Source organism: Bidens hawaiensis, unplaced genomic scaffold (assembly GCF_021521415.1).
Source record: "Bidens hawaiensis isolate Kalapana, Puna unplaced genomic scaffold, B.hawaiensis_p1.1 tig00016205_1, whole genome shotgun sequence".
Lineage (NCBI taxonomy): Eukaryota > Viridiplantae > Streptophyta > Magnoliopsida > Asterales > Asteraceae > Bidens > Bidens hawaiensis.
Genome location: NW_027492478.1, coordinates 449364 through 468281, shown reverse-complemented (window position 1 = coordinate 468281; position 18918 = coordinate 449364). Strand labels below are relative to the sequence as shown.

At 34.6% G+C, this 18918-nt stretch overlaps 2 protein-coding genes across 2 annotated transcripts in view; both read left to right on the top strand.

The window, feature by feature from the left end:
• The first annotated feature begins 7758 nt into the window (after positions 1-7758).
• LOC143550996 (mitogen-activated protein kinase kinase kinase YODA-like) lies at positions 7759-14525 on the top strand. Its single transcript, XM_077041538.1, has 11 exons — positions 7759-7866; positions 10360-11083; positions 11282-12034; positions 12139-12226; positions 12320-12382; positions 12454-12614; positions 12710-12785; positions 12868-12927; positions 13418-13528; positions 13632-13853; positions 13930-14525. The coding sequence occupies exons 2-11, from the start codon at positions 10554-10556 to the stop codon at positions 14458-14460; spliced, it is 2595 nt and encodes an 864-aa protein (XP_076897653.1). The 5' UTR covers positions 7759-7866; positions 10360-10553; the 3' UTR covers positions 14461-14525.
• LOC143550995 (uncharacterized) overlaps positions 8940-18918 on the top strand; it is a 46635-nt gene continuing 36656 nt past the window's right edge. Inside the window, exon 1 of the mRNA XM_077041537.1 lies at positions 8940-8954. The gene's annotated coding sequence lies outside the window, so the exon portion shown is untranslated. The remainder of the gene's footprint in view (positions 8955-18918) is intronic.

The window sequence follows — 18918 nt, the reverse complement described above, 5'->3', positions numbered from 1 at the left end:
AAATTAGTCAATTTGGATTCTTTTTGCTTTGTTTATGGGACAGTGAACCAAGGATTAAACCATGGTCCAAAACACGAACTACAACATACAAAAAGAGTTTTACATTAGCATCCATAAGCTAAAAGACATGTCTAACCCCACACTCAATGACCAGGTGTTATATGACACGTGTCCAAGGTTTAAACTTAAGTCATACAAAGATTCAAACAACCTTGATAGTTACTTAGTTAGTGTAAGTTCGATACTTTATCTACGAATAACAGGTGATTAGTATTACACATCTTGTTATATTATAAGTAAAAGAGAGTCGGGAATAGTTACAAATATGAGAAAGAAGCAATCGGTTTAGGTTTTATGTTTGATTACTTAGTGACACGACTTAATTAGTGAATGCATTGTTTAATCAATGGCGTAGATTTAAATTAACTAGATCGTATAATTAACCTATAGAATGATTTGTTACTTACACGCGAAAACCTGATCCTTAACTAAACTGGCTAGGGTGGTAGAGTGCATTATGCACGATTTGGTGATTGTTGAGTTTACATAAGAACTAATCGCACTAAATCGAATACAAACAACATGCATATGATTAACATTTAACACCCGTCCAAATGTTTAAACTTTAAACATTATTTTCAATATATGTTATCTCCATATGACTAATAGAATACTTATATCAAACATTAACTTATATCAAACATTGAGTTGAACTTTATTGAATATTGATATAAGTATTCTATTAGTTATACAATGGAATTAACAATGAACGATGTATAACAACTCTTTTATCTACCTCATTATTTATGAACTGGTTCCCAAGCCGAAACCGGTCAGTAAAGCGAACCAAAGTTGATTTTAAACTATTTAGATGAAACCGGTTACAAACCAAAATGAACTGGTGATTTGTAATCGATATGTATACTCGTCTGTTGAAACCAGGCAAAACCAAAACCGAACCAAATAAAACACAGTTTCAAACCGAATTGATCTTCCCCCTAAACTACCGGTTTGAACAAAAACCGATATTGAATTTCATTGACCGGAACCGAACCGCGTGGACCTGATTTGAAACTGCTTGTCTCCAGAAGCTTTAGTGTTTACACATAAAGTGGACTAGCCCAATAAGATTGAACTGCAGCCCACCTCTTGCTTTTAAACATCCAGCCCATTAATGTTGAATGCAATTCTTTTCTATTTACATCACCTGATCTGATGACCCAATAGGCCCAATATTCATAACCCAGTCTGTAGAGGTGGCTGGTTCGCAACCCGGGTTTTTTCAAAAACAGGTAGGAATCACTTTTGGGTTTGGTCAACAAAGTCAATAAACTGGGCGGGTATGTTCCGGTTCCAGGTATAGTCAGTTTCTTGATCGGTTTGCCTGGTTTTGGCTGGGTCAGGTCCGGGTAGAGGTGGAACCAATGTTTTAAAAACCGGTATTTTATTTGTACCGGATTGGGCTAAAAAATGGTACAACCGGTTGAACCGGGTTATACCGGGATGTTCAACCGGTTGAATAGTTTACCTTATAATTTCCTATAAATGTAACTTCAATCCAAATGTAACCCAAAACTAAACGATTCAATAACAAAAAATAATCTAAAAGTTAATCCATGTTAAAAAAATAATGCAAAAGCACTTAATAAGTTAATTTAATAAAAAATAGTCACAAAGTTTACACGCTTGAATGTTAATTGTTGGGTTAAAAATAATTTTGAAAAAATACGAGCCACGAAAATCAAAAATTTCTCGGACTTAAAACCGGTTTGTCGGTAAAAACAGGTATTTTAGACAAAAACCGCTGGTACGATATTCAAGCAAACCGGTGAAAAATACCGGACTCAAAATACCGGCATGTTGTGAGAAATACGGTTTAACCGGTTCAACCGGCCAGTTTGAACCGATTTTTAAAACACTGGGTGGAACGGTTCCGGCGGGTCCGAGTATTATTTCTCTGAGAAGAAATCCAGTCCATACCCACAGGTCAGGTACACTAGATATTTATTTCTTGGATTAAATCATTAAAATACTAATAAAAGATTTTTTGTAGCCTATTAAACACACAAAAGAAAGTAAAATATTTTACACCAATTTATTGGTAACATAATTAATATTAACTAACGTATATAAAATACACAATTCATATAGCACTATAACATGAGATTTTTATTAGTATTTTTGTTTAAATGTATCACTTATCTAACAAGTTTATGTCACTTAATCGAGAGACCACCATTGTAAGAGTGTAATAAGATTCAAACTTGGGTAAAGAGTGGTTAATGTAGGGTTTTCCTTTGGAGGCCTACCATGTGAGCTGGACTAACGTCATATAAAAAAACACAATCAAACCCATCTCGACCTTTGGACCACTCGTGGCGGTAAAAATACATCTTCTCATTGTTCTTTACAAAGAAAGTCATGCACTTTGACCTAATTCACGACTATCGACTATCATCTAATGTTGTTGAGTAACTAAGTAATTGTCCAAGTGGTTTATGTGTATTTTTGTTAGAACGACGACTCTCATTCAATCGGTCAACTGGCAAAACAATTTGCAACTTGTTGATCATGAAATGGGTTTTGTTAGGTATGTGGCCACATAGCCCACATTCCATGATCCAAAACTAACAAATTCATGTCAACATAATATAGATTACAGGCTAATTAAAGTCGGATTCACATGAATATGAAAGCATTGTCAAATAACTACCAAAAGGTTAAATACTATGCTTTGTAATAAAATAAATTGAATTATGAGAAAATAGTACAAAAGTATAAAATGATTAGCCATTGCAGAAATGTTAAACAGTACATCGATTTAGTGTATCTAATGAAAATGACATAGGAAAGTTTTAAAGGTACAAATTTAGTCACATATTTATTGTGTACATCATCATACTTTAAAGGTGTTTATGAATTAGGGGTGCTTGAAAATTTATCGATGTAGGAAGAATGAAATGAATTAATGATTATGAACTTTTATAAATATATAATTTACTATAAAACGATTACAATAAAGTGGCAGGTAAACGGGCAACAAGCTGCGCCGCAACCCCTTTTTGAATAGCAAAACCAATCCTGCTAAAAACGAAGCTTTGAGACTTAGAAGCTGAAGAGGTTCTAGGTCCCAAAGCTTCGTTTTTAATTAAACGAAGCTTTAATTAATGAAGCTTTAATTAATGATGGATTGTCATCTCATAATTAACAGAGTTTTTTAAGCTTTATAAATATTTATTAAGCTATGTGTAGTGGATGAGCAACAAAATGGGGCGTTTTGCGCAATGTGACGTCCAGTCTGCAAATGGTGAGTTTTTGTATTTGAGGTGTAATGGTACTATAGCCCATATATATATATATATATATATATATATATATATATACCACAAACAAACAATTATAATAATAATACAACCAAAGTGAAGCAGGGCGAGTAATATTCATCCCCCCTGTCGCCCCATTTATTGCCTGTGGGCGGTGTTCCCTCCAAAAATAGCCCCTTCTCGCCATATATTGTCGCCCAATACATATGCCCTCAGGGGTGTATGGAGATTAATATAGAAATGTTTATAAGTTTATAATATAAAACTAAATATATATACTAAATATATATATTTAAAAACAAAAAACAGTAAATGGAATAAAATAGATGAAAATGCATAAAAGTCATTAATTCAAAATACTAAAAAATAATTCAAAATACTAAAAAAACATAAAAATACATGGGGGTTTTTACTCAATTTCGTTGATTGTAGTAGAAAAATTTATAAATATGGTAGAAATACATGAGAAGAAAAGGTATGTTTGGTGTAAAAAATTTGAAGAAAAAGGGATTAACTAATAGGGTTATTAAAAAAAATATATATTCTTTGTTTTTCTAATGTAAAGGGTCATGAGAGATCCAAAAAATAAAAAGAAGACCGTGTGCGTGATCAAAAAGTCACAAGACATATTTGTGTCACATGTTATAGAAATTAATTACAAAAGTATATAAGCATATGTATCACTAGTGTGAACAAATAAGGAACCATTTCTGTATATCAATTTGACTTTCTTTTTCTTCTGTAAATTGAAAAAATGGAGATAATTTGTCAAATATGCTATTACTTAGAGAATGTTGGCTACTTATTGAAGTAGACTTTTTCTTTATGAATTCTGTTTCTTTATAATTTCTTTCTTTTTTACATTTTGAATAATATTTATTGAATAGTTTCTTTTCTATTTTCTTAAAGAAGTGATTTTCTTTAGCGTAGTTTTTATATTTTTGTCATTTTATTCAAAGATATCAAATAATTTATAAATATCATGTATGTCACAAACTTGTTCAAGACTTTACACATTTGGAAAAAAAACGCGGTATTCCTATCTAACTATTTAGTATTTACTACAAATCTATCGAATTAAAATGAGCGTAACGTTTATGAACGTAGAACATGAAAAAACCCGAATTGATAATAGATCATATGAAACAAGAAACAACTGAATTTAACACTTTGATTTTAAACCAAGGTTGCAAAAATCGTGAGGACTTAGGCGGAACCTATGCAACCAACTGAGGAGTTTGGTGTACTCGGGGAGTACTCGTAAATGGTAAATATAAAGAAAATTAATTTTGGATATTATATATATGTCAAATATCATAATTATACTAATATATATAACAAAATAAGTGGATATCAATATAAGTAAGAGAAATACATTTTTAAATATTAATTTATTCTAAAATTTGCTAATCCTTACCTAAAAAAGTGATATTCATTTTTAATTTAATTTAATGAAATATGTTTTGTTTTTTAAGTCAAAATTGACCAACTATGTGATTATGGTTAAGATTGACCACATTTGATCGATTCTTAGTAACTATACGGATTTAAAAAAATTATTTTCGACACCATATTTTAAAATGAATACTCGGCATTGAATACCTGCTTTTACAACAAGTGTTTCAAACACGTTAAAGTTATGGATTTACATCAATCTCTTTGGAAAATGGATTAGTATATGTTTATTACTATCAAAAGTTGAAACTACATATTTTTTCAGTGAAAAGGTTGCAACTTTATATCTTTAATTCAATTGCATACTTGTGCTATTATGTATAATAATACATATTATACCTTTTTCCCACATAGTATTATAACGTAAAGTTTGTTTCTAGATGACATATTTTATGTTGGTATAGTACAACAAGCTCAATCTTCATGTTTACACTTTTAATCAGGATTTTTACCGTTGGTTTATTTAAATTTGTTATTTTAGTCCGATAGTTTAAAATTCGTATTTTTAGTCCTCAATCTTTCATTTTTGTTACAGTTAACACGATGTTAGTTAGGTGGGGTTAATTGTAACGAGATGAAAGATTAGAGACTGAATAGATGAATTAGAAACTGTTAGACTGGAAATGAAAATTTGAACAAGACAAGTGGTAAAAAATCGTAGTTTACCCTACTTACCATAAGCAAGTTAATCGAGTTAGGTATTGTTTAAAGTAATTACGTGAGCTTTAAATGATTTCTGCGTCATTATGTTATATACTTATATTCTATACACATGTAAAATATTGGACAATACAAATTCTCCCGCTCGAACACCACTAACGCGTTTTAATACATGGACTGTAGATAAGATGATACAGTTAAATAAGCAAAACGAACAATATATGTTCGTAGCTTGATGTAACATATTGAATATTACAAACCTCACCAAAGCCACTCATATTATGTTCATGACACCTTACACACATCTTACATCGTTACATCTTATCTTCTTTACAGGGTAAACGTCTGAGCATAAGGAATGTCCGCCTCAAGTACCACAAACGCATTCTTTTGGCGCATTGAATGCACATGAGAGTGTAACTTCACATCTAAACGTGATTTAGCGTGAACAATCTTCGAGTGGTTATCATAGAAAGTTTTCACTCATGCAACAAAACACACATGTCCGTAACCTCCTTATAATAATATAGACAATACTGGTTAGTATCGGAAACCTTATTTTACAAGTTCTGTTCAACCAAATCTAATCAGTCAGGTTTTAATACTCGTCAAATTACTTCTATCATACTATCCGATCATTTAAACCGACCTGTATAACATACATATATGAAAACTACAGTGGAGTTGACTATAGACTGTACTTTAAAAAATATCCAACGAGTGATATCATAGTAAGTTCTCACTCATGCAACCAAAAACACATTCGTAAATCCCTTGTGATAAACCAGGCAGTACTAGTCAGTACAAGAAAGCTCACGTTACACGTTCAATTCAACTCAATCTAACTCACTAAATCTCAATACTCATAAAATCACATTATCCAACCATTTCAACCCAGCTCATATGTAACACCCTGGCCTCTCGTACCACCAATATTGTCCGCTTTGCCCCCGATGGGTTGCCCATCCGGGAACTCACGGCTTTGTTTTTGGTTGCCCAAAACGCGTTGGTGATGTTAAGAGACAGGACATGACTTATGAACCAAAGATCTCTCTTGTCCACGTCTGATGTGGGATAGCCTAAGAGTGGGACGATGCTGTGTTTGCCAAGGGTGTTACAAACAACCCCCATTTGGACTCATCGTCCTCGATGAGGCATGTCCCATCATCCCGAACGGCACAAGAGTGGTTTTGATACCACTTGTAACACCCCGGCCTCTCGTACCACCAATATTGTCCGCTTTGCCCCAGATGGGTTGCCTATTCGGGAACTCACGACTTTGTTTTTGGTTGCCCAAAACGCGTTGGTAATGTTAAGAGACAGGAAATTACTTATGAACCAATGATCTCTCTTGTCCACGGTCGATGTGGGATAACCTAAGAGTGGGACGATGCTGTGTTTGCCAAGGGTGTTACATCATATAACACACATATATCAAAACCATAGTATGGTTGAACGTAGTTTATGAAATATCCGACGGTGATAACATAGAAAGTTTTCACTCATGCAACCAAAAACACATTCGTAAATCCCTTGTGATAAACCAGATAATACAAGTCAGTACAAGAAACCTCACGTTACACATTTAATTCAACTCAATCAAACTCACTAAATTTCAATACTCATAAACTTTTATCACATTATCCGTCCATTTCAACCCATCCCGTATAACATACATACATGAAACCTACAACAATTCCAACGTGTGATACCATAAAAAGTTTTCACTCATGCAACCAAAAACACATTCGTAAACCTCCGTAATAAACCAGATAATATCAGTCAATACAAGAAACCTCACGTTACACGTTCAATTCAACTCAATCTAACTCACTAAAATTCAATACTCATAAAATCACTTCTATCACATCATCCGACCATTTCAACCCAACCCGTATAACATACATACATGAAACCTACAACGAGGTTGACTATACTTTAACAAATCTCCGACATGTGATATCATAGAAAGTTTCCACTCATGCAATTAAAAACACGTTCATAAACTGTAAACTCCTTGTAATAAACCAGATACAATAAACCTTATCTTACATGTTTAGTTCAACTAACTCAACTCAACCCAACCAGTAACCCGACTAACCGGACCCTTACAAGTTTTAGTTACATACAAATGATGAAAACATAAGAGGTAGCAAATTGTAATTAAACTAAACTACAATAGAGTTGACTGAAGTTAATATATGGAAATATAATAACCCTTACAAAATCCCCATTTCACACTCTATATGTATATGTATATATGTATATGTATACTCTCTCTCTCTCTCTCTCTCTCTCTATATATATATATATATATATATATATCCTCTCTTCTTATTTTCTTCAGAGTCTCTTCGGTAACTGACACACTTCTCTGTCTGTAAAAAAGCTGTAAACTTCCCGCCGGTTTCCTGCAATTCATGCTCCGGTAAGTCTTTTGTTTGATTACTTTAAACATATAAAGTTTGGGTTTTTAATGGTTTGTTGTACAAAAGATCACAAAACTGTCAAAACCCACACATTGTTTGTTAAAAAGTTTGCAGATTTAGGGTTTGTTTCAGTTTTGGGTGTTACAATTTTCAGGTGAATTTCAACAAAAAAATGTTGTTTTTCGGATACCCTTTTGGGAATTGGTTGTGGGTGTGTGTTGGATTGTGGTAATTTTGATTATTGATGATGGTTTTTGTGCATGTGGGTTGTAATTAGTGGGAATATGCTTGTGGGTGTGTGTAAGGTTGCAAGGATTAATGGTTTTGATTGGTTTAGTAATGGTGTGAATGTGTGCTTTAGATGATGGTTGATTGATGATTCAGTTTGCAGATTTAGGGTTTTGTTCAGTTTTGGGTTGTTTTGTGTTTGTACATTTTTCGGTGAATTTGAACAAAAAGTATTATTTTTCGGATACCCTTTTGGGCAATTTGTTGTGGGTGTGTGTTAAATATTTGATAATTTTGATTATTTTGATTATTGATGATAGTTTCTTGCATGTGGTTTGTGCAAGATTACAAGAATTAATGGTTTTGATAGTGTTTGCTTATCTAAAAGTATTATTTTTCGGATACCCTTTTGGGAAATTGATTGTGGGTGTGTGTTAAATTTTGATAATTTTGATTGTTGATGATAGTTTCTTGCATGTGGTTTGTGCAAGATTACAAGAATTAATGGTTTTGATGGTGTTTGTTCTTTTAATAATGTCTTGAATGTGTTTTAGATGATATATGCTTGAGAATCTGATTTATATGAAGTTTTGAATTTTGATTTGGGTATATGTTAGAGGGATTTGAGAGGGCTTGATTATTATGCACATTTTGGTCATGAACAATTTATGGTAAGTTGTAACACATATGTTTGATGTGTAATCTTGAAAAAAAATGTTAAATATAGGTGAGATTAGGTTTTTAAATATCGCTTGATTTGATGAAAAAAGTGAAATCTTAACCGTTGAATATGATATGCTTAGCGGGCGTGTGTTTACTTGAACTTATGATTGGTGACTAAAATATTGGTTTGAGAAATTAGGGTTGGTAGTAGACATCAATCAAATGGAAGTTGAAGATGTTAGGTTTTGGCGGTACGAGTTAAGAATTAAGATATGTAAAGTGAAACATTGATTTCAGTAATTAACCTTCGTGCACATGCGGGTCCTTTTTTCACAAGTCAACTGTCTGGTTTTAATCTTTTGAAGTGAAAAAGTATTCTCTTTGACGGTTACAGTTTAAACGCTTTTAATTTTCTGGAAACAACACGGGTCGTACTTCATTTTCTATGATTCACCTAATTTATAGGTAAACACTCCTTTTTAATCATAATGTTGGCATTAGAGGATAGCCACAGGATTAGGACACAGTATGTTTTCAAAAAGTATCTAATTAATATAATAAATGAGTTGATGTTGTGTTCTTCTTTAAAACCACAAATGCATTTTTTTTCCGCTCGGTTTTAAATTTTAGGTATGCTTTTATAACGTTGGGGTGTTTTTAGTTGGTCAGTATATATTGTATATATCAGGCTAAACAGAAAAAATTTTATCTTTATATAAGTATAAAATAGAGAAAATGGTTTTATTAGTTGTTTCGAAGATTCGGATGCTAATGGAGTCACATACAAAGTATTTAATGATTAATATCATTTATGCAAAATTTAATAGAGAAAATGGTTTTATAACTTTATTAGCTGTTTCGAGATTCGGACGTTAATGGAGTCACATACAAAGGATTTAATGATTAATATCCGTTCCTTGTTTATAGAAAAAAGATCAATTTTTTGTTTCTTGTAAAGAATCTCATGAAAGTTTTCTTTTTTATTTTCTTTCTATAAATCAAGCCATCAAACAACATGTGTATCTTGATTTTTCATAATAAACATTTTTTTTAAAGTTTCATTTTTATATGTTATTTCTTGAGTCGAGGAGGGGGGGGGGGATAGAACACTGAATAGGGAAAAGGCTGTCTATAGGAAATAAGAAAAAAAAAGAAGAAATGATATACGAGACAACATGCAGGCTTTACACTTGTATCTTAATATGTCGTCACTCAAGAATTTTCTAGTAGATGAGGATCAAATGGTGAGATATGGGCTTGCCATTTGGTTTTAAGCGCTCGTTATCTCATATGACTTGTGCAAATTTAAAAAATAAACTCTTGAAAATAAAGCATTATTTGTGGTACCAGCGCAACTTGTTGCCCGCTTACCTTCTGTTTCGATGTAAACACTACTTTTTATGTCATATAGTGAATTAAGTAGAAATAATAATTTGAACCGCGCTTGGTTTTCAAACTTCGAATTTGAAAACCACGCGCGTCTTTAGTTTGACTTTTATCATTCGGTGCTTTGTATTTTGAGGATATGATGCGAATGTAATTACGATTCGCAACTCTATATGGTTATCTTCTCGAATTTAATGTATAATTATTAAATGCAGCTTTCGGTGCACCTGTAATTCAAGTAAATACTATTTATTTCATGATTACGGAGGCAGCCGCTAACATTGCTCTATATAGCCATTGTAATGTTTGGGATATTTTTCAAAGAAAATCGTTCCCAATTCTCACTTGTAACCTAGAAATTGCATAACCGATTTGAGCCTCAAATCAAGTAGTTTTTAGACTGCTAATCATGTCTCCATGGTGGAGCAAATCTTCGTCAAAGGAACCGAAAAAGAAAGCAAACGGTGGCGGTATTTTCGGTTCGATCCAACGAAAGCTGAAAAGCCCTGAATCGAAACAAGTCTCATCAAGAAAACACTGTGAAATCTATTCTGAAAAGGGATCTAATTCCCGAGCTCCGTCTCCAACAACCCTAGCGGCTCGGTCTCAAAGTTTTGCAGATTATCCACTTGCTCAACCACTACCGCTTCCAGGAAAGTTATCGGATACTGTTCTGGTCGAATCAGGAAAACAGGCTTCAAGAAGCCCGAGAGTTGCCAGAGGGTCATCGCCGTTGGTGTTTTTTCCGCTTCGTCCACCTAATCATTTCCAAAATGCCCTTGGTCAAGCAGACGGTGAAGGCGAATTGGCGACCGATTCGTATTATAGTGATAGTGAGTGTGATAGTTATGAAGTCGACCCTGCTGATTCTCGGCGTATAAGTCCTCAAGCATCTGATCATGAAGCCGGGATTAAAACTTCTACAAACAGTCCGTCAAGGTCAGTTTTTAACTTTTTATATTTGTTCTTTAATCCTTTTCAATATTTTTTATGTATTTTTTGTGTAATTATTCTCAAAATTTATATCAGTAATGCTCTAATAGTTTCTATAACTCAAAGTTTGTTAATGTAAAGTCATAATTTTTATTTTATTTTATTTTTGTAAATCACACACTTTTTTTTCTTTTTTATCTTTAACCGTGTGACTAATGGAACTCAAAGGAGAAGGGAGCAAATGAAGCCAGTGAAAGCAAGCGTGAACCCTCAACCGGGCCCACCACCACAAAAGCGGCGTCCTTTTGGTCACCAAATGGCGAAATTACAGATACCTCTATCTGGTGCTTTCTATAGTGCGCCCGACAGTTCCAAGTCCAGCCCATCCAGAAGCCCAATGAGGGCATATGGGCCCGATCCGACCCTGACATCCGGCTTCTGCGCCGGTAGGCCCTACGCTGATACGGGCTTTCCTGGATCAGGCCAATGTTCTAGTCCCGGGTCGGGACACAACTCAAGTCATAACTCGGTTGGTGGAGACATGACGGGACAGATATTGTGGCAACCCAGTAGATGTAGCCCTGAATACTCACCCGCACCTAGCCCTAAGATGACCAGCGCGGGCCCCAGCGCAGGCCCCAGCTCGAGAACACAAAGTGGGTCCGTCACGCCGTTGCATCCACGGGCCGGTGGGTCAAACATGGACTCACCACCTGTAAACTGGCCTGATGATGCCATTAATGGGAAACAACAAACCCACCGGCTACCTCTTCCTCCGGTACACATGCCCAACACTGGCCCTGGCCCGTATTCACCCTCGTATTCAACCGGGACCACACCAACGGTTCCAAGAAGTCCGAACCGAGCTGAACTTTTGGGTAGCAACGCTCCACGTTGGAAGAAGGGTCGGTTGCTTGGTAGTGGCTCATTTGGCCAGGTTTATCTTGGTTTCAACAGGTTCGTGATCAACTTATTGTATACGACTATTTGACTATTTCCATCCATTGTTTGACTTATTCGATTTTTTGACTTTTTTGACTTGTTTTGTATACAAATTATAGTGAAAGTGGAGAGATGTGTGCAATGAAAGAGGTGACTTTATGCTCCGATGATTCAAAGTCTAAAGAAAGTGCCCAACAGTTGGGGCAAGTAAGTCTTTTTACCGCACCCTTAAATTATTTATCGCCTTTTTTCGTTAAAAAACAATCTTTATTTAAAAAAATGTATTCTTGATATTGACAGGAAGTTGCACTTTTGAGTCGTTTGCGACATCCAAACATTGTGCAATATTATGGATCCGAGACTGTAAGAAAATCATTTTCGTAAATTTATACGTTTTCGTCGACTTGTGATAATATTTTTCGTTGACTTATCAGGTGGATGACAAGCTTTATATATATTTGGAGTATGTCTCGGGTGGTTCTATTCATAAACTTCTTCAGGAGTACGGGGAGTTGGGTGAGATCGCAATCCGAAGTTACACTCACCAAATTTTGTCAGGACTCGCCTATTTGCATGCTCAAAAAACAGTTCATAGGTGAGTTTAATTTTGTCACGTCTTATGCTTATTATAGTCTGCAGATTCTGTATTAATTTGATTAATTTGACAACATTTTTACTATGTTTACTTAGGGACGTTAAAGGAGCAAACCTACTTGTTGACCCTAACGGACGTGTCAAGTTAGCCGATTTTGGGATGGCAAAACACGTAAGACATGTTTTTAGACTGCTAAATACAATGCTAACATCGCCAATTATCTTTTGGTTTCTTAACTTTTTGCATTTTACAGATTACTGCACCATCATGCGCGTTATCGTTCAAAGGAAGTCCATACTGGATGGCACCCGAGGTTAGTTAATTAGTGTGTGTGTATATATATATAGGATGCGTATCATTACAGAACTCTTTAATTATTTAAGAACTTGAAGGAACTCTTAATAACTAACGTTTTTTATAGAAAAATTTGTATGTTAATGTTATTTGAGTGTAGTTTTATCACTTTTAATATTTATATTTACGATTAAAATTATGAAAAATAGTTTTTACACATATCTATTTTTTTTACATATATGTAAATTTGTTATTACATACATTTTACACATATGTAAACTTGTGATTTATATATATTCATAAATTTATATATAAAATATGGTAAGACTAGTCTCAAACAATTTTAATATATGAAAAAAATTAGAAAAGTATTTGATTTTTATGAGTTCCTAGAAGTTGTTAACTTTTTTAGAGTTCTGAAATAATACTTACCCGATATATATATATACATATATATAATTTCCATTAAAATGTTTTTAGTTTACATTAATTAAGTTACTTTGTTTCAGCTTATTAATCATAATTCACAAGGTTGTAATCTTGCGGTGGATATATGGAGTCTTGGCTGCACTGTACTTGAAATGGCTACAACGAAACCACCTTGGAGTCAGTACGAAGGGGTCAGTAAACAATTCATTAAAAAACATTATAAAACCGAAAAGTATATATTTTTGGTTTGGTTAATCTCACTATTTCATTTTCTTGTTTTATGACATTTCAAAGGTTGCTGCTTTATTTAAAGTTTCAAACAGCAAGGAACTGCCTGAAATTCCCGCTAAACTTTCGGATGAATGTAAAGACTTTATCTTGCGATGCTTGCAGCGGGCCCCATGTCAGCGTCCTACCGCCACCCAACTTCTTGAGCATCCGTTCGTTAAAAATTTCAGGTCGTCCGAAAGAATGACACCTAATCCGACCCCAATCACAAATGGAATGAGATCTCTGGTATGCTTTTTTTACCTTATTTTTTTGGGAAACAAATTTTTTTTTAATTAATTTTTAACGGTTATATATATTACAGGGTATTGGACATGCTCCCGCTCCCGAAGGTGTTTTGGTTCTTCCCGCTAGAGGTCAAGTGCCTCGTAACATATCCAGCCCGGGCCCGCTTTTACATTCAAGACAGTCCCCAAATGGAAGACTCTCCCCAACTCCAACAAGCCCGCGGGCCATCTCGGGCTCGTCGACACCTAGAACCGGAGCAAGTGGCGGTGGTGCCCTTCCCCTTCCGTATTACCCGAAGCCGTACACTCACGAGTTCACGGGCTTGCCTTCAACTTCAAGGTCTCCAACCCGATCTTTCGGCCCGCCTGGTAGCGGGCCCCATGGGCCCCACTATCTAGACCCGAAGCCCGATATGTTTCGAGCAATGCCTCAAGGGTCTTCCTATTTTCAAGAGATAATTCCCTCGGAGAATGATTTTTTAGGGAACCAAAAGGCGGTGTTAGCCGACCGCGTTTCTCAGCAGCTTTTGAGTAACCATGTGAAACCGTATCCGCATGCTGAGTTCAAGCCGACTTCGCCTGTGATGAGTCGCCGAGAGTGGAGTTGAGTCAGTTGAGTTCGTCTGGTTCGACCGTTGTTTGACTAAAAAAAATATTAATAATAATAATAATAATAAAATAATATTATATATTTATATTAAAAAATATATATGTGTTTGTTTTATGGTCATAATCCCTTATGGAAGGTGAAGTGGAAGAAGGGATGGTATTATTAATATTATTATTAAGTATAGGTACAGTTATTATTATTAATATTATGCAGATGGATAGCTTTGAAAGTAAAGTAAATGTACACAACTCATACTTGGTATGCAGGTGAGCTTGTTTTTGTTATGGTTGGTACAGTAAGAAGAAGAAGATGGTTAATGGTTAATGGTTAGAGGTTAGAAATCAAGATTTTGGTGATAAAAAGTTGGTTAAAGTTGTGTAAGAGTAGGAATGTAATCATGTTTTGTGCACACAACAAAAGTTTATCTATGAAGAATTTTTTTAAGTTTTTGTCATATGTTTGGTTGGTTATTATTATTATTATTATTTATTTTTTTATAATTATCATAGTTGCATTTAGAGGTGGAAAAACAGGGTTATGGGCCCAAACCGATTCAGGTTGTAAAATGAATCGGTTTGGTCAACTTTGGTCAAAACCAATTTTGAGTTGAAACCGATTCGTGTCATAAACCGATTATGGAGGAAAGTGTTTCAACTTTATACGAATCGTTTTGGGTTGGGTTTAAACCTGTTCGGGTCCAAGTTAGTACGCAAAACCGGTGATACATATACTTCTTTAATTTCAATATTTTTTTTAAAAAATACAACGGTAAAGAAATAATAAGTTTTGATCTAACGGTATAAACCAGCTTTCAAACCGGTTTTTCTAACTGCTGATCCAACTGGTTTCAGTAAGGAGTAAGAATTGATATACACACAAGCGGTTTGGGTCAAACTGGTTTTATTAGTGGTTTCGGGTTGGGTTAGAAATCGGTTTGGAAGTCCAAATTGTTTTTTTTTACACGTTTAGTTGCATCAAGATGTCATGACGCACTTAACGAATCGGGCTTAACTGGGCCTAAAGGCTAATGATTGCAAGACTGGGTGTGTATGATAGCAAATAGGAACTAGGCCGATCCAATATCGGTTGTTATAGGACCGGCCCTTTTCATTTAATGTTTATTTGCGAACATGAGTAATACCTCAAGTGACCAACTAGCTTGACTGAAATCAAACATATTTGTAGTTAGTGCTATGATAATTGTTTGTGTTTTTTTTCGATTTAAACAAAGCACAAAATGTCAAAAAATTTGATATAATATTAATATCAACATCCATTATATATGTGATGAAAGTTGTTAGGTAGACACATTCTGACTAATACTTTTCTTTGTTTTGGCCCATCAATTTCCCAAGGACAGCCTTTTGTCGCTAATACTGGCCCAACTGCACCATTTTTGTCTTTGCATATTGAGATGTCATAACTCACAAACAAATATATTTATTTTAACTATATTTATATACTACTTCTCATATTATATATATATATATTTTTTACAATTTTAATATTTTACATATTTTTTTATTTTTTTTTTTAAATAAAAAAACTTGATTAAAATTTGCAAAAATGACCCAAACAAAATAGTTTATATTATTTAAAAATTAACAAAAATTTCATATAGTACAAAAAATTCACGTGATAAAAGTAAAAGGCGACTCAGTCACTCAGGTACATACTTTATAAAATGAATTATTTGTTTCATAATAATAGAGTACATGCTCAAAATTTATTTTATATATTGTTATACTATAAGCAATATAAAATTATGCTAACAACTTTGTTTAAATATAACTAAAAAAATCTGATATTTCCTAATTTCCTAGTTAACCAACAAAAAAAAATTATTCATAAAAATTTTAATGTTTAACTAGGGATGGAAATGTACCACCACCTCATATCCGATTATTAAAACATGTCTCGTACCTGACCAAAAACCTGTTAGGTATCTATCAAATAATTATCATTGGGTATCAGATATACTTGTGAGTTTCGGGCATATTATATATATATACTATATACACTTAGAATAAATCAGGTATAGTACATATCTTATTACTTAATATAAATTAAGTCGGTATGAACTAGGAATATAATCAAGTATATCATGCACCGTATATATTATAATAAATAAATAAAAACTAAATCTTGTTGGGTAAGCGAGTATTTTTTATCGGATAATTCATAATTAGATCAGTTAAACGGGTATATCACCAGTCTCACACCCACAAGTATACTCGTTGGGTTTGAGTTTAATCGTCATCCTCTCAAAATTTATTATCAAAGAGCAGTTAGATATATTTAAAATTTTAAAATAATAATAATAATAATAATTTCAGATTTTTTTTCATAAAAATAGTTTAAATGAAAAAAAAGGTAGTTGATGATTATTAGAAAAATACTTTTCTCATGATAGAGTGTACAAAGTTGACTAAAAGTCAACATTCTTGTTAGTTTATATATCATCAACCTCACAATATTTTTTGATCATAGTATCCAATCATCAACCATAATCTAAACCTTAAAAATGTGGATAGTTTCATGGAAAGGAGCTACTGGTTTTTCTGCTTCATCTACTGCTGAAGAAGTTACTAGAGGAATCGAAGCCTATGGCCTCACCGTGATTATTACAGGTTTCTACGTTTCCTCTCAGTTTAAGGTTTAGGGTTTAGGGTTTAATGTTTTTTTTTTGGTTTGATCTGGTGATCAACGATAAAAAAAATAAAAAAAAATAATATTTTTTGTTGTAGTTGTGGAGGTAAATCACGTTGACCGAACCACTAGGCCTGTAAAGAACCGGACATGTCATGTTTGTGTTCGTTCATTTTACTTTAACCGAACATGAACATATAACTGAATATTATTTTTTGTCTATGCTTGTTTATTAAGAAAACAAGCATGTTTGTGTTTGTTCATTTATGATATAAGTGAACAGTTCATGAACTTAACGAACATAATAGAATAAACATAAATGAACGCAAATAAACATAAGACCAAACATAACCGTGTATGTGTGTGTATACACATAATTTAAACGAGCCCCTTTTTATGTTTATCTTTTTGTAAATATAAATACTTGTGTATTTATTAAATTAAGCGAACGTAAATAAACAAACGTTCATAAACATAAATGAACAAACAAAACGTGTGTTCGAGTTTGTTCATTTAATTAAATAAATTAAAAAAAATTTGTTCATGTTCGTTTATTAAATAAACGAACTTCCCAGCAAACAGTTCATGAACGTTCGGTTTGTTTACAAACCAACGGACCACCTTATATTGTCGTGTTCTTGTGTTTTATTTTCTGTTCTGCGTGTTAATTCGTTTGTGCACCGTGTGACAATTTTAGGCCCGACGAGTGGAATTGGGCTGGAAACTGCTCGAATTCTGGCGTTGCGCGGTGTACATGTAGTTATGGCGGTTCGAAACACCACCGCGGGTAACAAAATTAAGCAGGATTTAATCAATGAAATCCCAAAGGCCAAAATTGATGTTATGGAGCTTGATGTTGCTTCACTCAAATCAGTTAACAAATTTGTGACCGAATTTAAAGCCACTGGTTTACCCCTTTGAAGAAACACTAAGTGACCCCGGGCAGATTATGGATAATCTGGGGGTTAAGTAATGTTTCCCACGAGGGTTAGGTCCGGCAAAGAAGGATGTTCTTCAGATGACCTGCAAAACAGACACCGTGAGCTCGTCACTGGGAAGGGGGGGGGGGGGTTCCTCCTTGTGACCACCCTCCAACGTGAGAATCAGACTAGATTGCTCTGAATATAAGTGTATATTGAGAGAAATAGCTAATGAAGGTAAGATACAAGATGATCCTACCGTTCCAAGGTGTTGGAGTATTTATAGCCGAAGGTAGGTTTCCAAGCAGGTGCAGCCAGCTGTATAATATTCCTGTTCTACCAACTATGGGCTACGCACGTGCCATGCTGGTTGGTGGGTAGGCAGCGGCAGATAGTGACAAGGCCGGCTGTGTACTGTTCCCTTTCCACCAACTGCAGGCTATGTGCGTGCCACGACAAGGGTTGGTGAGTAGGCAGCGGCTAATAGTGACAAACAGTACTAGAACATGCTCATCCTCGTACTGTTGTCGGTGAGCTGTCATCCTGTGATTGGTTCATGGGCTGCTTTGGTCAGATCTTGTCTATTTTGTCCATACCTTGGCAGATATAGTACAAAAGATCTTCCAGAAGCATACGGACTGGCTCATTTGGGCGGGAGTATTCCCGCCTTGCTCATTCCTTCAGGTGACACTGAATTATTGAGTTAGTGCCTTGTGCGTGTAGCCTTCCCTGATGGCTTGTATCCGCAGCTGCGGGGACAGGCGGGGTACTTCACAATTGGGAGGCTTTCCCTGCGGGAACAGCTGGCCATCTCTGAGCATAGTGGGTCCTGCGGAACCAGTTGGTCCTTGCGCAGACGTCCCTCTTCAAGGTGAGTCTTGCGGGTC

Bases quoted from the DNA above. Each gene is read 5' to 3' on its own strand.
- LOC143550996 (XM_077041538.1), top strand. From the start codon at position 10,554: ATGTCTCCATGGTGGAGCAAATCTTCGTCAAAGGAACCGAAAAAGAAA. The intron at 12,383-12,453 runs GTAAGAAAATCA...TTGACTTATCAG, and splicing joins AATATTATGGATCCGAGACT to GTGGATGACAAGCTTTATAT. The intron at 12,928-13,417 runs GTTAGTTAATTA...ACTTTGTTTCAG, and splicing joins CATACTGGATGGCACCCGAG to CTTATTAATCATAATTCACA.